At 32.6% G+C, this 20343-nt stretch overlaps 1 protein-coding gene and 2 non-coding genes across 3 annotated transcripts; 1 reads left to right on the top strand and 2 right to left on the bottom strand.

Annotated features, from left to right (window-relative positions):
• Positions 1-3542: 3542 nt before the first annotated feature.
• LOC125060346 lies at positions 3543-20040 on the top strand. The gene is made up of 8 exons (XM_047665218.1): positions 3543-3711; positions 13457-13560; positions 13897-14193; positions 15146-15340; positions 16117-16335; positions 17228-17311; positions 18185-18270; positions 19402-20040. The coding sequence occupies exons 2-8, from the start codon at positions 13465-13467 to the stop codon at positions 19538-19540; spliced, it is 1116 nt and encodes a 371-aa protein (XP_047521174.1). The 5' UTR covers positions 3543-3711; positions 13457-13464; the 3' UTR covers positions 19541-20040.
• Trnas-aga lies at positions 13581-13662 on the bottom strand. The gene has a single exon. It is a non-coding gene; the product is annotated as a tRNA-Ser (tRNA).
• Positions 14241-14312, bottom strand: Trnat-cgu. Its single transcript has one exon. It is a non-coding gene; the product is annotated as a tRNA-Thr (tRNA).
• Positions 20041-20343: the final 303 nt, after the last annotated feature.

Here is a 20343-nt window from a genome sequence, read left to right as displayed (position 1 = left end):
GATAAACCCTTTACTTAATAAAAATAATTAATTAACAAAGGCGACACATATAAATTCATGGAGCAGGGTTCCGCCTTAAGGCCGATTTACATTATCTTAGTGTTTAGGACAGTGCTTTAGGATAGTACTTTAGTTGAAACATGTGACCGCTACTTGCTTTAGTAAACGCTACGCTAAAGAACTTGCCTTTCAAGTTGTACTAAAGCACTCTCCTAAACACTAAGATAATGTAAATCGGCCTTTACGGGGTGGAAGGTAAGATACAGGCTTAGATGAGGGCACGTAACGCTTGCATAAAGTATGCCATATTATGCTCTTATCTTGAACAGCATCCGCTATGTTTTTTATGGAGCAGACGTAGGGAGGGGGTTCCATTCATTAGCCGAAGTAAAAATGTAATGTATAATAATAATAGTTTTAAATGTTTTCGATAAGTATATAAAGAAATGTTTTCTATATTAAAAGAGGAAAATATGTATCGTGATTTGTAACATAGAATTTTGCCAGTCAAAGATGGTACAACTGCATGGCCCTGTGTGCTGCAATTAATATTTATAGAGCGGGTACTTTTCCAGCCGGATAGCACTTTTTTGCCCCAGAATAGACGGCATAGTACAGCTACAGCTTTTTACTTGGAAAAGTAGTTTATTTTCTACTGCTACGGTATAGTTTATTAAGGAAAACCTTAGACTCATTTCAATAAATAATAAATTTTCTTTTTTGCATTTATTGCGCTTTTAGTTCATTTTTGGGTTTCAAAAGTGAAATGCATGGTCCTACAACTTCCGTTGTTTATGGGTTAGTGCAGACGTCATATAATCTGTGGTTGCTGGGTTCCCAGAACACTAATTCATTTGTTGTTTTATGCGCAAGAGGCCGGCGATCTTATTGTAATAAAACAGATGAAGATGCGTGTCTGCCCTATATCCCATTGGTTAGGGGCTTATATACCGGATTGCACTAACATCGATATTTAAGGCGATGTTATTTTAAAATATCTAGTTGCCGATTGCCGTAATTGTTATTAGGTAAACTATTAAGAAAATACTTTCTTCACAAATGATTTTCATTAATGTATTATTTACCTTATATATACATTTTATATAGATCGAAGTAGGAGTCACCAAGCTTACATAAATCTAAATCAGTCTTATTTTTACTCTTTGAAGTTTTTGTCTCTTTCTGCCAAATTATGTTTTTGTTGTGATGAAAAGAGACAGATGAGTATTTAAGTTACAGTGAAATTATACTGTTTTATTTTTTATAACAACTCTGCAACAACTTTTCCTAAGCTCTGTGGGAGAAGCTTTATACGTGCTTAGTACTAATACATACGTTCATTGTTGATTCGTAAAGGCCTATAGTGGAATGTACTCATAGTTGGCAAAGTTCCTTCCAATATGTCCTCTTGACCATTAAACCCGGTATTATGTAATAACTGTTGTCGAATATTACGACTCCATTTATGGCTTCAAATGTATACTTAACCGTTCCTTTACAAAAAGCGAAGATTCCAGTCTCCGTCATTACAGGATGGTATGCACATATCTGCCGATTATATCGAAATCTATTATATGCAAATTTTACTGCCGTGTGTGTTTAAGCCAGACGAGATAATACTTAATATGCGCTATTTACGTAAATCCTTTATAAGAAAAAGAATGCCTTAATTTTTACTGAGTGCATATGAAGTGGATGTATCTCCTTTATAATTGTCAATACCGGAACTTTAAAAGTATCAGGTTTTCTTCTAACCATAAAAGATATTGTATAATATAATATATATATATAAAGCCCACTGCTGTATTGCCATTTATATTATATATATATATATATATATAATCATCATCATAAATGGCAATACAGCAGTGGTCTTTAGCCTTCTCAAGTATACGTCGCCATCGCAATCTATTTAGCTTCTTGCGTCCAACTTCGAACCCTTAATGTTTCGAGATCCTTGACAACTTCATCTCAACAACGCAGCCTCGGTCTTCCGGGTTTTCTCTTGCCACCAGAGTCCGTCCGGAAATCGGTGCACATGTCCCAACCAACCAATGAGTAATATATAGTTAAAAAGAGTGGCGGAGAATTTATAGCCAGTTCTTCTCTTCTGTTCTACGCCCTTGATTTGAGAATGTAAATTAGCAGAATTTAATATATATATATATATTTCTTTTTTGTCGTTCATTGTGTTACCTATATGAATAAATGATTTTGACTTTATATAGATAGAGAAATACCTATGTAAGATGGATTTCTTTTGTTTTGTTATATCGTACGTGTTCGTTGTACGCAATATATTTTAACATGGTGTTTCTACAATTTTACGACGTGTGGTCTTTCAAATAATAAGTCAATTTTATTTTCCACTTGACCGAAGAGGATGTGAGGAAATATTTAATTAGGCGGGAAGACTATTTAGTTTTTTTCTTTGAAATAATAAGTAATCATCGTCGTTAGTTTAATGTTATTTCAGTTTCCTTTTATTATTTTTGTCTATCAATGTACTAACTTATGTTTTCTGTTTCTAAGTGTTTTACAATACGTATGCTAGCTGTAAGATTACTAATATGTATATAAAAAAATAAACGTTTATTTATCATTATTAGAACTCTGTAACATCTATTATCAAGTACCTAAGTAAACACTATAAAGGTTGCTTTAAAAGTATATACGAACACACAGGCTGCAAGTTTAATGAGCTAATATCTATCATGAAAAAGTTTGTATGCGAAGATTCATTATGATTCATATATAGTTAATTCATTAACATTTTTTAACTAAATATTTTTAAAAAGTTGGTCTGAACAGTTCATAGATAAAAAAAAGTGTTAGAATTAGATTTGATTATTCAATATAGTTGCCCTCGAGAGCGATACAACGATTATAGCGGTAAAACAATTTTACGATACCATTTTTATAGTACGATTTGTCTATAGCCTCAAATTAGGCTTCAGTTTCGGCGGTTACCAGCGCAAAAGTCCAGCGAGCATCCTCTTGAGGTCTTAGAACAGGAAAGAGTTGCTGGAGGCCAAATCTAATAAATACTGTGGATGCGGAAGCAATTTTTATTATTAAGGGTAAGAGTCGACGTGTTTTATAATCAAATACCTTTTGGATATATGAGAGAAGAGGTTTTGATGCGATGGCGTACCGTACATTGAAAATCTCATTTGGTATTTGATATTAAAATATTTGCGATTCTAATCGATCAAAATTACTAGTCGTAGACATTTTCATTAGCGACAATTGATTTCAAGACTTTGAACATCATTTCGAATCTTACAGAATTTTCAATTTCGCCAATACCCATTTAATTTTTTTCGGGGACGAATCTGCTGATCAGCTGATAAACGTGACAACCACAGCATGAAGCCCCCATTTTTGGTTAAGTGGAAGCATCCCTGCGTTTGAGGGAGGAGTTGTATTGGATCACTGAAAAGTTATTACCATTCACAAATACATGCTCTGCCGGACTCATCAGATGTTTTGACTACATTGTTTTTTCTATTAATAAAGAAAATAAAAATTAATATTTGTATCCAGGTTCGCTGCTCTTCCGACCCGTATCTATCAAACGAGGGAGTATAAAACAAGTAAGCAGTCCGTTCGGCGTTACTCTTCGCGCAAGGTCAAGACCGGCCAAGTCATTGCACCACTCCGCGCGTACACGCATAGCTGCGCCGCAGTGCTTTGTTAGAGCTTTTCACAGTGAGTACCGTGTTTTTTAATCTTCTATGGACTAATCTAAGTTTAGAAAATTATGATCTATTTTAAATTATTTAAATATAGATAAATTGTCAATTTCGTCTAGAAAACTTTTACCGTTTTTAAATATTAAATAGCTTTTCTATATCTAGGTTGGAAAAGCTTAAAATAAGAAATTCAATTCATTTTTATAAACCAGATATAATTTCATTCTTTGAATTTTTTTTTTAAATTTTAAAATGTCTAAATTTCGATTATTTAAATACATACAGTTAACTTTTAGATGTTTTATTATTACTAAATAATTTTAAAAGGCATTTTTTAAGATTTACTGAGCGTATTGTACAAGTGTCACTAGCGAGCTTTATTAGTCTTCAAAGTAGTATTTAGTAGTAGCATTTTACACAGCCATGATAGCTAAAATTCTAAATTAGTTAGCACATCTTTACAAAAAATACTGCTTAAATTACCACCATAATGATGTCAATATATATTACAAAATTATACATTATATTACTTAGAATACTAGATTCAATCAACAACGATTTTTCGCTATAATTCACATCATTCTCCCTCTAATTTTTATTATTAGGTACTGAATCTTCAGTACGCCTAAAATATGCGGATATAATAGAAATGTTCCCATAGTTACATTAAATAACATAGATAAAAACACGAAGAAAAAGGCAAGGAACGGGTTGAATCAACGAGCGATGTTTTTCTCGGCTAATAAAAAACATCGAGCAAACTAGTTCATAATGACAGGCTCTTGGAAGCCAATACTATGTTAGAACACTGGTTTCCAACTACGTGCAAATTATTATATATGTGCTTACTATATCATTTTGAGTCCAAGTGCGCAACGCTCAAGTAGTGTAGTTAATACATACCTATCCGGATCCGGGAGTTAATTGATTACTCAATCAGTTGTATTTTTATCAAACACAAACTCTTATAATTCTCCTGCCTATTTGTTCCAAAGAATATAAATCATAATCCTTAAATTGTTAATTAATAAATATTTAAAAAGCTGCACATGCAATTTCTATCCCATTAATTAGATATTAATACTCAAAGAACGTCTAAAGCGGCGTAAAAAGCCTACAAAACATACGATATTAGAAATGTCCGTAAGAGATCGTGACAGCCTGTCCCGCTTCGCAGGGCTGGACATAGACAAAACATTTGGAAGATTTGATAAACTCTTTTGTCTTCTTCAAACACTCTTCTCTTTCGTTCAAATTGTGTCAAAGTCAAAAATCATTTATTCATGTAGGTATGTACAATGGAACACAATGTACACTTATGAACGTCAAAAAAAGAAATATACATTAAATGCTTCTAATTTTACATTTACTGCCAGTTCTCAAATCAAGGGCGTTGAACGGAAGAGAAGAACTGGCAATAAACTCTCCGCCACTCTTTTTAATCGCCAAGTTTTTTGTTTTACACAACCTTTGTAAGGAGCTGCTACCATTACACCATTGTTTACACTATGATAAAAAGGGACAGATTTACAAAGTAATTAAACTGAATTACTTTATCAATAAGGGAGTTATTCTTCACAGTATTTTGGTAATACATATATACCTATACTTAGAGATAATTTAGCATTATAAGACTGAAAAAGTATTTAAAATCGCTCCAGTAGATTTTGAGTTACACTATAAAAATACCATTACTTCTTCTTCGTTTTTATGTTGAGGATTCATCTATATAGTTCTTATGTAATTCAGATTATAATCAAATATAATTGTAAATAATAACCTAGGCATTCAGTTATCAACCTCCTATTACTACATTAGCATTTACGTAGGCCTACAAGTGGCGGACTCGTACATTATCACTGATTTAGATAGCAAGATTAAATAATTGTACACTGTAATAGTTCGGTAGTTTTAAATTGTTTAATACCTATGACAGAAAGCTCTGTTGTATACGCACAAAGGGCTCTGGCGTAAAAAGCTGTTTCGCAAAAATATTAGTGACCAGAGTACTCTATCCCTATTCGGAGATTACAACAGACTTTTAAACACATTTAACTACCTTTAATTAATTTTTTTATCACCAAAATTAATTTAAATCAAAAGTCACGTGTTTATTTGCTTTTTGACCTATTAGGTCTATGGTTACTTAAATATGTTACACATACTTGACACTGTCAACTGTCAAGACAACTTGTATACTGTCGAAATTTATAGAAGGCGGCTAACGGAATGTTAAGTGATACCGTCGCCTATCACTGCCAGAAAGATCGCAAGTCCGTGGCCGGCCTTTTAAGAATATTTTTCTTGAAGTACCCTTAGTCGAATTTATTAAGAAAGATTACTTCTTTACTATAATATAGTCTATGTTAGTCAGTGATTAAAAGATTTATTTCCAAAATAAAATTTAATATTTTGCAAAATGTCGCTTAGCCCTCTTGCAACTATTTTCTTTAATGGTGGGACTTTTTTTTTTCAAATAGAATCTACGCCTTATCAGATAGTGTTTTTTCAGAAACTAGTAGAGCGTATCAGATATTTCCGAAACCAGCGGGAGTATTTCCATTATATTTTTACTTATTTTCAAAGTCAACATAAATTCGATTCGCAATTGTAAAAAGCTGACCTAGTTTTTTGTAAGCCGTATCAAACGTCTTAATTTTGGTTTGCATTCTTGATTATTTTGGTGACTCAGGTGTACATATAAATACTCGTGGAACTAATCTTTGTATCTAGTTTTTGTAAGTACTTGTTAGACTTCTCTTACTCCTAAGACTAGGTCTGTCTTTTACCGAGTACAACTCACCTCTTTTTTTAAAAGATTAAGCATATATGATTTAAATTAATTAATTTAAATCATATATTAAATTTCATAATTAAATTTCGTTATCTAATATATAAAATTCTCGTGTCGCGGTATTTGTAGTTAAACTCCTCCGAAACGGCTTGACCGATTCTCATGAAATTTTGTGTGCATATTGGGTATGTCTGAGAATCGGACAACATATTTTTTTCATCCTCCTAAATGTTAAGGGTAGTCCACCCCTAATTTTTTTTTTTAATTATTAGATAATTTTTTTATGATACAGCATTAAAAAATTCATAAACCCCTAATTTTCACCCACCTACGATCAACCCCTATTTTTTATTATAAATGATAAACATGGCAATACAAACGTTTGCCGAGTCAGCTAGTATTAATTATAAATATTCCAGAAATTCAGTTTTCTTGTTATTGGTTATTTAGTTTGCATATTATTAAATAATCGAAATATTGTACGAGATTATATAGCACTTAGATCAATCTTAATTATTATAATAAAGGTTTCGCTTGCGGGTAAATAAATATAAATCCATTCCTACCTACCTTTTAAATGCAACAACCGCCATCTAGTGATCAGCACGAAGACTAACTAATTCACTAAGCACTCACTAAGAAAATATATTCCATGAATCATCTTATCAGATATGTCTTAACTGTAGTTTGCATATAATTACCAGAAAAACGAAGTTCAAGCAACTCATAATTCACGGCAATTAAAAAATATCTTGCGAATATCACAAGTAATTTTTATTTACAGTTAATATTGTTATCGGTTACATTGTACGTAAAATCTCCCATCACCGTTACATACCGTGGTAATTCACTCGTTACGTAAGTTCCTCATAACAATTGCTTAATACCATTTTATCACGACATACGCCTTATAAGTGCCCTGTGAACAGGAAGACTTTTTTCCAATTACCCTTACACCATAGAACTGTTAATCGAGGCTAGATAATGTTTACCTCACTCAGCCTCCTCTTTTAAAATATTAAAATGTATTCCTAGTTCAAATAATTCGACAGTTTATCTTTAGAATTGAATATTGAATTTGGTTCCTGTTTGCCTTATTTTAGACAGTATTTACGGTGAAATTCACAAACGCGCGCGAACTTTGACCTCTGTCTAATTGTTCTAAATCTTACCCTTAGATGACACATAATTTTAAAATATATGGCCAAAGATCACCTGTAAAATCAGTATTTAGTAGTTCGGTAATTATAAATCACGCGACCAATCAAATTAGTGTCTTATATTAGGAGCGTAGAACAACGGTAGTAGCCGAACAAATACCTTATGAAATGGACCATAAATAAATTAAAATCACCATTGTTGGCTTACGGAAGTAATATCAGTACATTCTCCTTCACTCAATTAACTTGATATTAATCCGATGTGCCGTTACTTTAATAGTCTCACAAAATCAATCTAATATTATTAGAATTGCCGTATCTTAGATGCGGAATCTCACACCTATATTAAACCTGTTACGATAGAGGCTGCTTTTTATTAGACTCACTTGACTCAATGTACCTAGATGGGGCAGATCGTCCACAGGGAGTCTTCATTGCATTCAAACCTCGTATTTCACCTCGCTCCAAGTCTTTCCAGCTCTCTTTGCCTCATCTGCAACTGTAAGGCGCCAGGTTTGCCTGGTACAGCCACGCTTCCGCCTTCTTGCGGGTTGCAATCAAGGGCCTTAGAGATATGATTGGGATCCCTACGGATTGTATGACTTAACCATTTACATTTGCGTCGCTTGATCTGCTGGGTAATCGGGGTTTCTCGGCAGCGCTCCTAAAGTTGCCGTGATTAGAATTACAGTGTTAAGTTAATCATTATTTCATTACATTAATACTAAACTTGTCGTTAGGATCTTCATTCATTTCATAATTGTGTGCTACAGTTTCAATCGCGTTATTTTGGTCGTGTTAATTGTGTTCCTGAGATTAGCGCAAAACTTTAATATTAAAAATAATATAGTAGATACTTAGTCATAGAACATTTAAAACATTTGTAAGAACGCACATTTATCGCTAACAGGCTAACTTTTTCAGGCAACTCATTAATTTATATAAAATATACATATTTTATACTAATTCGTATATTCTGACCATATAACTTAAAGTAATATCAATATTCAAAGCTTATATAAGATACAAACTAAAACTTCAAAAAAGATTCGAAGAAGATTAAAAAAACGTAGATTCCACCTAGCCATTTCATTTAATAAAGAGACACTCGTATGTATGATACAATTTATTTAGATATTCTTTTTCTTTGTTAACTAAATTTTACAAACTGTAGAAGCATTTATTCTACGTATAATGGTCGCATTAGTGAAAATTTTTATCGTCTTTACTTTCTTTTTGAAGTGAAACTTCTTTATCGGGGTTGGAAAAAAATTTTGTGTAACATTTTTTCGTTACGCGTCACATTTTTCGGTTACGCGTCACATGTTTCGGTTACGCGTCACATTTGACCGTTACGCGCGTCTTTTTCTTGTCCGTACCAGGGTTGATTCAAAGAGATTCTAAACCATTAATAACAAAAATGTATAATAACAATGATACTAAAAATTATATTACAATTTATGAAATTCTGTAATAATTTTAGTGGTAATAAGGTAAAATGAAATAATTGTATTATTTGTATTCAAGTCTGTGATATTAAAAGCCTTTTGTTAAACTTTATCTAATTTAACTTTATTTAACCAATTTCTGTAAAGTTGCATATAGATAATTTTTCGAAAAATAAGGTCATAAAGAAGTTTCACTTCTAACGTGTGTACACTAGTACACGCACATTTTTTTTTTATCTGTCTTAAACGTTTTCTGCAATTTCAACTTCGATAAAAAAGTTACCGTCTTAGGAATTAACCCTACAACAAAATATCAAGAATCAAACACTATAAGTATTCTTTTTTAATACCCTTGCCTTAAGATGCTTAAAATTTACATAAACTTATGTTTATTAAACCGTTGTTAAAGCAAGACTGTCACAACTCACAATGCAATCCATTAAAATAATTTGTCGTACCGTTTCTGCGATGATTGCGCTTAACTTGAAATAGCCAGACCGTTATATTTGTATACGTTTAGTAATGCTTTATGAAAAACTGACAATAATTGATATATCAACCGGTCCATTTGCATACTACTTGTTTGAGTTGGTGTAGGTTGTAAAATGACGTTTTTTAATGTGAAATTTATATCTACTATATAAAAATAAGTCGGGTTTTCCTTCCTGACGCTATAACTCCAAAACGCACGAACCGATTTCCACGGTTTTGCATTCGTCGGAAAGGTCTCGGGCTCCGTGAGGTTTATAGCAAAAATTCAGGAAAAATTTCAACAGAAAAGCGGGATCACCAAACGAAATGTTACATAAAACGAAGCCATCTGGTGGCGAAACGGAGTTCGCCGAGTTTGCTAGTCGGTTATAAAAAAGGTGTTTTTGTACTCATAAAATTTATTTTTCGGTAGAAAATAATTAATCTATTAAAAGATCTTTTTTTAAGTTCGGTTTTGTAATTGTGTTGGCCCAGTGGCTTCCGCGTGCAACTCCTATCCCTGAGGTTCGAACCCCGGCTGTGCACCAACGGACTTCCTTTCTATGTGCATATTTAACATTCGTGTAGGAAAGCGTCGTGAGGAAACCGACTTGCCTTAGACCCAAAACGTTGACGGCGTGTGTCAGGCACAGGAGGCTGATCACCCACTTGCCTATTTGATTGATAAAGGATTACGAAACAGATTCAGACATCGGAGGCCCAGACCTAAAAAGGTTGTAGCGTGTTTTATTTTATTAAATGTGTAAGTCTAAACTCTAAATCGTTATCTGTAATTTTTTTATAAATTTAGTTATGCACCCTTAGTATTTATTTTTTCTTACTAGGGTTGCCAGACCAGACCGCTTGTTAGCGATCAGGCCGCCCGTTGACTCCTCAATTTATATATTACATATATACCAAATACTATCAACAAAGTGTTGATATAAAAAAGACACTTAGTCAAAATTTGTCGACACGAACTGTCATTTTTATACAAATTTCGTTTTAGACTTTCTACATACACTACTATTAAGGCATCTTGACTAAGCCCCACGGTATGAACATACAGATACAAAATCTAATGTAAAATATAAATGAATACTAGCTAACTCTATGGTTGGTACCATAGAGTATTCAGTCAGTAGTCGATTCACTAAGTACCGGATGTCTGGATTATCGTCTTAGGGACTTAATTTTTCCACGTTCCACAGATAAAATCTCAGACACCTGTAGTAACTTATCAGGCTGTTATACGAAGTGACAGTCATACCGGTTAGAGCTGGATAAAGACGAAGTTAGTTTTTGTTACTTTATTACACCCTTAGGGCTGAGGCTGAAACGGTACATGCAAAAACTGGTTTTGAAAAAATGCATTATATTGTCTATAAAAAGAGCTCTGGAACTAATGTAAAAATATAATGTTCCCAAACTATCATTAGGCTTTCCATAAACAATAAGTTAGCTGGCCAAAAACGAGATAGGAAGAAGGGCAGGTTTTCATTAATCGATAAAAGACGAACTAAAGCCAACAGCTACAACAATATGTATATGTAGTTAAGTGTTGGCTATAGGCTGCCCATTTGCCCAATATATAAAACACAGCATATTTATATCATTTTTTTAATAAGTGGAGATGATTTAATACTAATTAGACCATCTTCATCGATTGAGTTTCGAGAGGTTTTAGTTTGTATATTGTTTGTTTTACTCTTCAAAGGAGACAAAAACTTTGAAGATAGAAAATACTAACGATCATACGAATATTTCATAAATTGAATATTGGGAATAAATTCCAGAATTTATTTAACTCTAAACTGAACAGAAACTCGTCGTTCAATTGTTTTTCCGTTTTCAAATATCTATCCAAAATCGTTTATTTTCATCATAATTCTGTTTAAATAATAGAATCAGATTATTATGTAAATCTTACGTTAAATACCATCAATCTATATATCTAATTAAATGTATTACGCCTTTATTTAAAAAAAATCTGAAGTAACAAGCTAATTAAAAAAAAGATTGTTCATCGTCGTGGTAACTTAATATTTAGTTTGTTATAAGTCTAAAGCAGTATTTATGATCAAAGTAGGTAAGTTGTTTTATATCTACCTGAATCGCTATCGTAAAGTAATTATTTTCTTTCTCAATCCAGATAAAAACAAAAAGTAAAATGATCGTCATTATGCAAGCTTGCGTGTATGCGCCGGAGCAAGGCCGCATGGGATCAATGACCTATGCAGCACCATCTAGATTTTTTACAATTTCTGTCTTATTTTATTGATACTTCATTTTTGTAACTCATCTATGAGTATTAGTATTGAATGGTGTAAGTTGAATCAGAGTCGTCTAGGTTTTTTATTTACGTTTGTTAATTTTTGTAAAAGCGCTATTATAACGATCATGTCGATATACCCTTTTAACTCATTGATATTGACTGCCAGTTCACCCTTGTATTAATTATTTTCTTGCTCAAAAATAAATGATACACCAATAATATTAATAAGACTTATAATTGCGAGAACTTATTCATTTGCCGAGTGCAGTAGAGGTGTTAATTATTTAAATTATTATCGTGGAACTTTCTTTGATGTTTCTTTAGTATCGTTAGACTAGAAATAGGCAAATTGCGAACACGGCTACCACCTGTTCTAATTGATCACTGTCTAAATCGGTACCTATAACGGTTAATTTAACTCATGTGTAATAATGTTAATGAACTCAACACTTGATCATTTGAGTTCATAACTCATGTTCGTACACTGTTTACATTTTAGTAACGCATTTCGATAGTCATTAAACATTCATTTTAAATAATGTTATTAATTTTTATTATTAATTAATCAGTGGCGCTACAAGCTTTTTTAGGTATGGGACTCAGATTTTTGTATCTGTTTCATGATCATTTGTCAATCTAATAGGCAAGTAGGTGATCAACCTCCTGTGCTCGACACACGCCATCCATTTTTTCATCTAAGGCAAGCAGGTTTCCTCACGATGTCTTCCTTCACCGTTCGAGCGATTGTTAAATGCGCATATAGAAAGTCTATTGGTGCACAGCCGGGGATGGAACCCACGACCTCAGGGATGAGAGTCGCACGTTGAAGCCACTAGGCCAACACAGCTCTAGATACTTTATGTGTCATTGTATATACAATAATGATACATTTAAAGACTTCCGGTGTCAACATGAAGGCGGGCAACATTTAGTTGGTTATGGTATTAACTGTAGATCATATTTGATTTCATCTAAATCATGATATATTGATTACATTTGAAAACCACTGTGTTTTGTAGTAATGTAACCAAAGCTTGTCATGAGCGCGACAAATGCTTAAAAAAATAATTCTTCTACTTGCTTTTTATGTTAACGTTAATAACTAGCCGCGCTGGTAAATATACATCAACTTCTCTCACCATAGACGTTGTTTGCTCCTGAAGTACAGAGCCGAACACTGGTCTTTTTATGTCATCTCGAAAAAATATAAAAGAATCCTCGTACCACCACCGCCCATAATGTAACCTTTCTCTACTCTGTGACATTATAGTGACCACCACATTTTGTATGACTTTTTTTACTTAGGTATAAGTTAATCTAATAACAGTGATTAAAACCCATCATAAATACACGTTATAATTGATATAGCAATTAATATTATCATTCGGGTTTTTATATATCTCAATTAGAACATTTATTGCTATTCAAATTTGGTAATCGAATGAATTAGTATTTCTAGATTGAAAAGTAATTAATTTAATCTATTCTCATTAAAGTAATAAACTCGTAATAGTTTTTGTGTATTTAAAATATACTTTTACATTTTATTATTACTTTTTTTACTTTACCAACTTTAATCAAACTGTTTTATTATGTATTTATTTTTCTTTCAGATATCATCATGGGGAGAATAACGTTAATAATATTATTATGCTTCGTCGCTTTCGCATTAGGAAGTAATGATGACAAATTTATCAAGAAATATGCTATGATGAAGGTAAAAAAAACAAAATAGTTCGCAGTCGGTAGGATTCGAACCTACGCTCCCAGAGGGAATCTGATTTCTAGTCAGACGCCTTAACCGCTCGGCCACGACTGCTCTTGATGCTAATTCTGAAATTAGTAACCACGTGCTTTATTTTTTCTGTTTATGATCAACGAATATTGTTTTCTAGCTATAAAGCAAGAATTGAATTTATATTTACTTACAGCTTCAAACATACTGATGAAAATACACACGCTTTAAATCTTTTACTTTAAATATATTCTTAATATATTTGTATCATATTTAGATTTTTTAGTTTAATTCATAAGATATTTTTTATATCTTTAGATTTATGAGAGTTGTTTCGGAGCAGAAGTCGTAAAACAAATAAGGCGGGAAATGAAAGAGGCATATGCGAAATGCTCATCACCGCCATCTTTTGAGGAAACTCCGAACCAGCAAATACCATCCATTTTGTTTGGTAAACTGCCGCCAGGGTTCGCAATGGACCCCAACACGCAAACAATCACCAAGCCCTCACCAGATGGCGCTGGGCAAAATCAAGAAAATGAATTGCCGAATCATGAGAAATTGCACGTCCAAAAAATTCCACTAAGCCAACTTCTACCCTTAAGATCTCAGCCGGTAAGTAAAAAAAAAATAAAAACAAACCTGCATCAATAAAAATCATCTGCCTCCTGTGAGGATTGAACTCACGACCCCTGGTTTACGAGACCAGTGCTCTACCACTGAGCTAAAGAGGCCACGGAAAGAAATGTGAAATATAATTACTTATAATTTCATGTTTGCTCATCATTATTATTAATAATAAAATTTAACTCCCATATAAAAATATATTAACTACACATCTTCGATTAAAAGCGATTCAATTATTTTTGACGCTAAGAAAAAAATACTTCTTAACATTATTATTCTTAATATAAACTTTTATCGACCTATATAGAAAATAAAGTACTAGACTTGTTAATTGTTTACTCTCAAATCAATATAATCATATAACACCCGAAAATTGCAAGGATACCCTTAAAATATTTTTAGCCAACCTGGGATGTAATTGTTTGGCCCTATAAATTTAAGATAGAATAATAATATGTAATACCATGTATAAGGTATAAAAACATTTTTTTTCTCTGTTGTAATGGTTTTCTTTAGTTTTTTGTATTAATTGCATTTTTTTAACTCTTTAGTTCATAAAGGCACCAAGGTATAACCCCCTTAGTGTTTTTTATTTTGGTGTTTTCTGTACTTTTAGTTTATATATTAAGCAAACAAATAATACAAAGTATTTTTAATCATTACCACAAAATTTGTGATGTAGCAATTTGTTACTTAATATTGCAAAACAAAAGCTGAAAAGTATTATTATCAGATTATTGTCACAAACACATAAATCAATTATTCAATGAGTATATTGTTTGAAAAGTTATTATTATCCATTTTATAGTATTTTTTTAAAAGTACTTTATAAAAATACTATAAAATGGATTGTGTCCCACATAAGGATACTCTCATGGGCACTTCCTTCGAGTTGGCTTATGCGTACAGACGTAATATTGTTATATTTGGAATTTTCCAGCCATTCCAGTCCCAACCAATACCTCCATACATGATGCCAACAAACCCGCAATTCAGACCGTTTAGTTCAGCGTCACCGTTCTATCAGTTCCCGTACCCCATGCCACCATATCAGTACCCTGGACAGTACAATCCCTACTACCAACCAATGCAGCAGTTTTATCAGCAGCCGCTCTACCCTTCTAACAGGATGTCGGTAAGGGACATTGATTCATTATTTTTTAATTATTTAATTATTTGCTCAACTCAAGTATTTATAGAATAAAACTAACTGATCCGGCAAACGTCGTTTTATATATCATTTATAATAAAAAATAGGGGTCACTATCACTATCACTATCAGTGAGGGGTCAAAATTAGGGGTTGTATGTATTTTTTAATGCTGTATCATAAAAAAATAAAATAATCTAAAAAATTAAAAAAAATATAATTTAGGGGTGGACTACCCTTAACATTTAGGAGGATGATAAATAGATGTTGTCCGATTCTCAGACATACCCAATATGCACACAAAATTTCATGAGAATCAGTCAAGCCGTTTCGGAGGAGTTTAACTACAAACACCGCGACACGAGAATTTTATATATTAGATATATCTTCTAACGCAACAACAACGAAATAAAGGGAGTTATAGTAGAAATAATTTTAATACTAATATAATTTAATAAACAAGAATTCAAGAAGTTATAAACAATTTCTCTCTTTTTAAAAATTGTATAAAGCCGTATCGTGACCGCATCCGTGGCTGAATTGGTATCCAACATGGCGGAGCCAGAAGTCCGGAGCTACTTCATCGGCAAAACATTGTTTTCGGCTTGATAGGCACATTGCGGTGATCACTGAACCATTTGCCGAAAAATAAAAAATAAAACCATTTAAATTAAATTTAATGGTCGACTGTGTCCAGAAGCTAAAATGGCTCCAAACATTCACAATACTTTTAGGTTATTTAATTACGTTACTATATTTCAGCGAGACCTCGACCTCCGCGATCGCCTTGACATCATAACACGAGGTCCCAACGCTGGCAAAGTCAGAAATATTACATGCGTCATGCAAGAACTGGGTTATATAGATCATAATCTAGAACCTAACTATGAACAGATAACGCAGAGAATTGCTAACCTTCCAGTTTCAAGTGACCTGAAAGGAGACATTCAAGATGGCCTCCAGTTCTGTCAAAAGTTTTCGGTGAGTTTCAGCAAAATGAGTGTAGACCTGTGGCGCTACAACCCTTACTCTATATTGAACGTCACTCAAACTTAAATCTACTTTCAGGAGATATGTGTTTCTATTGGAACTTTGACAGATTTGACTGTTCTCATGCTTAGAGATACTTATATATTATTGGAATACGTCTCTCTGTTTCGTGATATATTTTTTTCTAAATTAGTAGGTGATAACTTTTGTGTCTAACTGGGACCGTAAGTTTTTAGGTCCAAGATGATTTCGACAAGGCTTGAGTGAGGAATGGGCAGCGCTTGCACCATTTTGCCACTACCCGCCACTTATTTATAATAAAATCGTACTTTGATTGTAGTACATATATATTTTGGATGTACGAGTACTGTTTAATAATCCTATTTACATAATATATGGAATAACTACAATTCATGTGGAGTATGTCAGAGAAAGAGTGAAAAAAGTCAAAGTACAGTAGTAAGAAGTATGTATGGCGTAATATTGCCTGATAGGATTAAGGATAAGTAAATAGTGTGATACGTGAGTAGTGTGGGTTAAAAGAGGAGGTAATGACAGGATACGAAAGGAAATGCTTAAATGGTTTAGCCGTGTAGAACAGATGCATGAGAAGCGGTTAACAAGGCAACCGTGGATAGTGGAATCGGGAAGTGAGTGAGTAGGCCTTGTCGAACATGCCTGGACCAATCCAAGAGGTACTAGAGAAGGGACAAGTTATAAGTACCCATAAACAACGACCATGCATGGTGAATGTCATGAAAGTGGACGAAGCGAGAGAGGTATGTCAGGACCGTAGTGAAGATCCGTAGTCTTTGCTCTCTTCGGAAAAAAGGCGTGATAATTTAAAGAAAATAAATTAATACATTTCATACAACCTTTGCAGCAATGTGTTCCGGATATGAAACGCGACGTGTCTCCGCTGTCCCAAGAGCTAATCAAGCCGATGTTCTTCTTCAGATGTTATAAGGTATATAATCCAATAATTTATCAGGTTTTTAAATAACTTTGACTTGTACATAATAAAACATTAAATTAGGATGGGAATGATTCAATTTTGTATTGCAAATAAATGAAAAATAAGATTAATTTTTTAAATTTTAATTGTCAGCTAACAGAAACGATAGTTTACTTGATGTTCGCATTAAAGATTAGCCTTTATTTGTAATGGATGAACTCTAAAACTACTTATTCAGTCATGATATAGCTCTATGTTACATATTGTTAATATTAGTGAAATAATTTTCGGTAAAATCAGTTAAGAAGAAGAGAAAAATCGCCTCTAAGTATTATTGTGGGAAATACATTTTCTTAGTTAGCCAATTCCAAAGATTAACAGTATGACCTGTATGTGATTGTTGGAATAATGTATATATATATATAGGTATATCAAGATGATTAAAATTAGAAGGAAAATTCCAAATTTCATCGAAATCCGTAAAGTAAGTCTTGACGTATCAATGTATTTTTCGAGGGGACATGTATACTAACATTATAAATAAAATTTGTGAGGTTGTAGGATCTACTGAACTAATTTTTAAATTTTATACCCATAGCCACGTTATTTGTGAGTTTCAAAGACTATATATTAACCCGGAAAATGAAGGCAGGGTTAAGTCTAACCCTGCCTTAACGATGAGATATCTATGATATGTTTGTCTGTTCAACTCATAAACTACTCCACGGAATTTATTGCGGTTTTCCCTAATATCTAGAAAGATTATTGAGGAAGATTTAGGTATATAATTTGTCAAGATTTACGAGTCACTGGTATATAATATAGGTAACTAGGTAAATAGTTATTATCAGTATAATTTTATTTGTAACGCAATTAAAATTGCAGCACAAGAAACTAGAAGCCTGTATCATGAAAGATATTCGCGATCGGTTCACGAGTGAAGACGATTTGGAAACTGATGGTGATTTTAGGTAAGTTTTATAAAATATTAAACGAAAGGTAATATGTATATATATTATTTTTTTTTAATTATTTTAGCATTAGTGCTTTAAAGAAAAACTTTTTAACCGGATTAATGTTATGTATTATTATAAATTTACAATTATTTAACATAATTTTAAATTTACCCGACATTTCGCGTGCTTTACAGCGTGCGTGGTTTTAATTTATAATAATACATAACTTTAATCCGGTTAAAAAGTTTTTTTCTTTAAATGTGTAAAGGTTATGTCTATAAAAGACAATACTATTAGTGCTTTAATTTTGAATCTAGGGAAGGTCTCATACGCCTAACCATTTGACAGCAAAAAAGTCCCGTTGTCAATGACGACATGCGGATATATTTGGTGTCTGACAGTTATTTCGAAAACCAACTTCTTAGTTTCACTTTATTCTTCAATTCACAGTCCGTAAACATCACGTTTAAAAAGTACATAGAGGTTATTCCGAACCAATACAACTAAAATTCCTTTAAGAGCGTACCAATTTCTAAAAGACCGGCAACGCACTCGCGAAGCCAATACCAATGTGAGTAGGTGGCGGTGTCACTTAACCACATTAATCTTTTAATTTTATGAATCGAGAATCGAAACTAAAAGAAATGTCAGGCCCCAAGATTTTTCGCAAATATAAGCAAAATGCGCATTGTTATAGTTATTGAAAAAATAATATTTTATATTCGTAGTTTTTATTGAAAGAAATGTATTGAACAGTAAGTTCCTTTTAAGCTGCCCCCGCGAATTTCGTTTCGCCTTAATATGATTTTTTTTACTTCCCTTCCCCTTTTTAGTACATACCAACATATGACACATTTTGTTATGCCCACTTTTCCGGAATAAATATTGGTTTTTAGGTTTTTCCGTGCAATTATTCCAATTTGTCTCCATAAAATCCTTCCACAGAGTTCAAGTAGTAATAATAAAAAAGTCAAATTGATCTAGTCTTCGAGTTTTGCGCTTAGCAACATATTTTTATTTATATTGATAAAATATGTATAATATAAATTCTTGCTGGTTCTAACTCGACTTTCTCAACAAAAAATATGGATTTTAATTTCCAAGTTTCAATTATAATATTTTTACATAAGAAATTAAATTCCTCAGATCCCTCGGCAGATCAGGTCGTGCGCTCAAGGACGAGCCAATAAACGACCCCAGGTTCGATGCCCTGGACGAAATGGCTGTTTACTTATATGACTATTTAAGTGGGGGTAGTGGACTTGACTATGATCTATATTTGTAAAAGTTATAGTATCAAATTGAAATATTCTTGTGACAATTTATATAGAAAAATCGTTTTTTTATATTAATTTTATTATTAATTTTTATATCCATGATATTTATCGATACAGGTTTAAAATTGTAATTATTTTAGCATTAGTGCTTTCATTTTAAATCTAGTGAAGGTCTCATACGCCTAACCATTTGACAGCAAAAATGGCGCCTATAGCGATTCTGAAATATCATTAATATTATAAATAAAATATACCTCAGGTTTACTCACGTAATATATGTTCTTGTTAAAACTAGCAAGAAAATATATACGGTCCCTTTTAAATTCCTACGCTTGCCAAAAACAAGGCTGAAAAGAGCTCGAAATTCGTATGTGTGTGCAAAAGGCATAATTATGACAATTCCAAGTAATTTCATGATAGTGTTTTTGCCCTTGTTAAATGATTAGGCGTTTCCCTTTAAAATGGAAAGTAGCGATAATTTTAGATTTTATATACGAAAAAGGTATTTTATCGACTGTCTTATTTAAGGATTAAGTTTATTATTATAAAAACTAAATCAGTTTCATTACACCATTACAACTAAATGCATGTCTTGTTTCATACGTAAACAGTATGTGAGAGGGAGACAAAACAGACTGATTTAGTTTTAATAAAGAAGGGAGTCGATTTTTTAGTTATTTAGTGTAGTTTAATATCACATGAAAGAAACATATCATGATTTTATAACATCAATGGTTTATACATTATGTACTAATAATTTACAATTTAAAATCCATTGAATTTTTCTAGTATAATATATACTGAGTCTTGC

Source organism: Pieris napi, chromosome 21 (genome assembly GCF_905475465.1).
Source record: "Pieris napi chromosome 21, ilPieNapi1.2, whole genome shotgun sequence".
Classification (NCBI taxonomy): domain Eukaryota; kingdom Metazoa; phylum Arthropoda; class Insecta; order Lepidoptera; family Pieridae; genus Pieris; species Pieris napi.
This window is presented reverse-complemented; position numbering and strand designations above follow the sequence as displayed.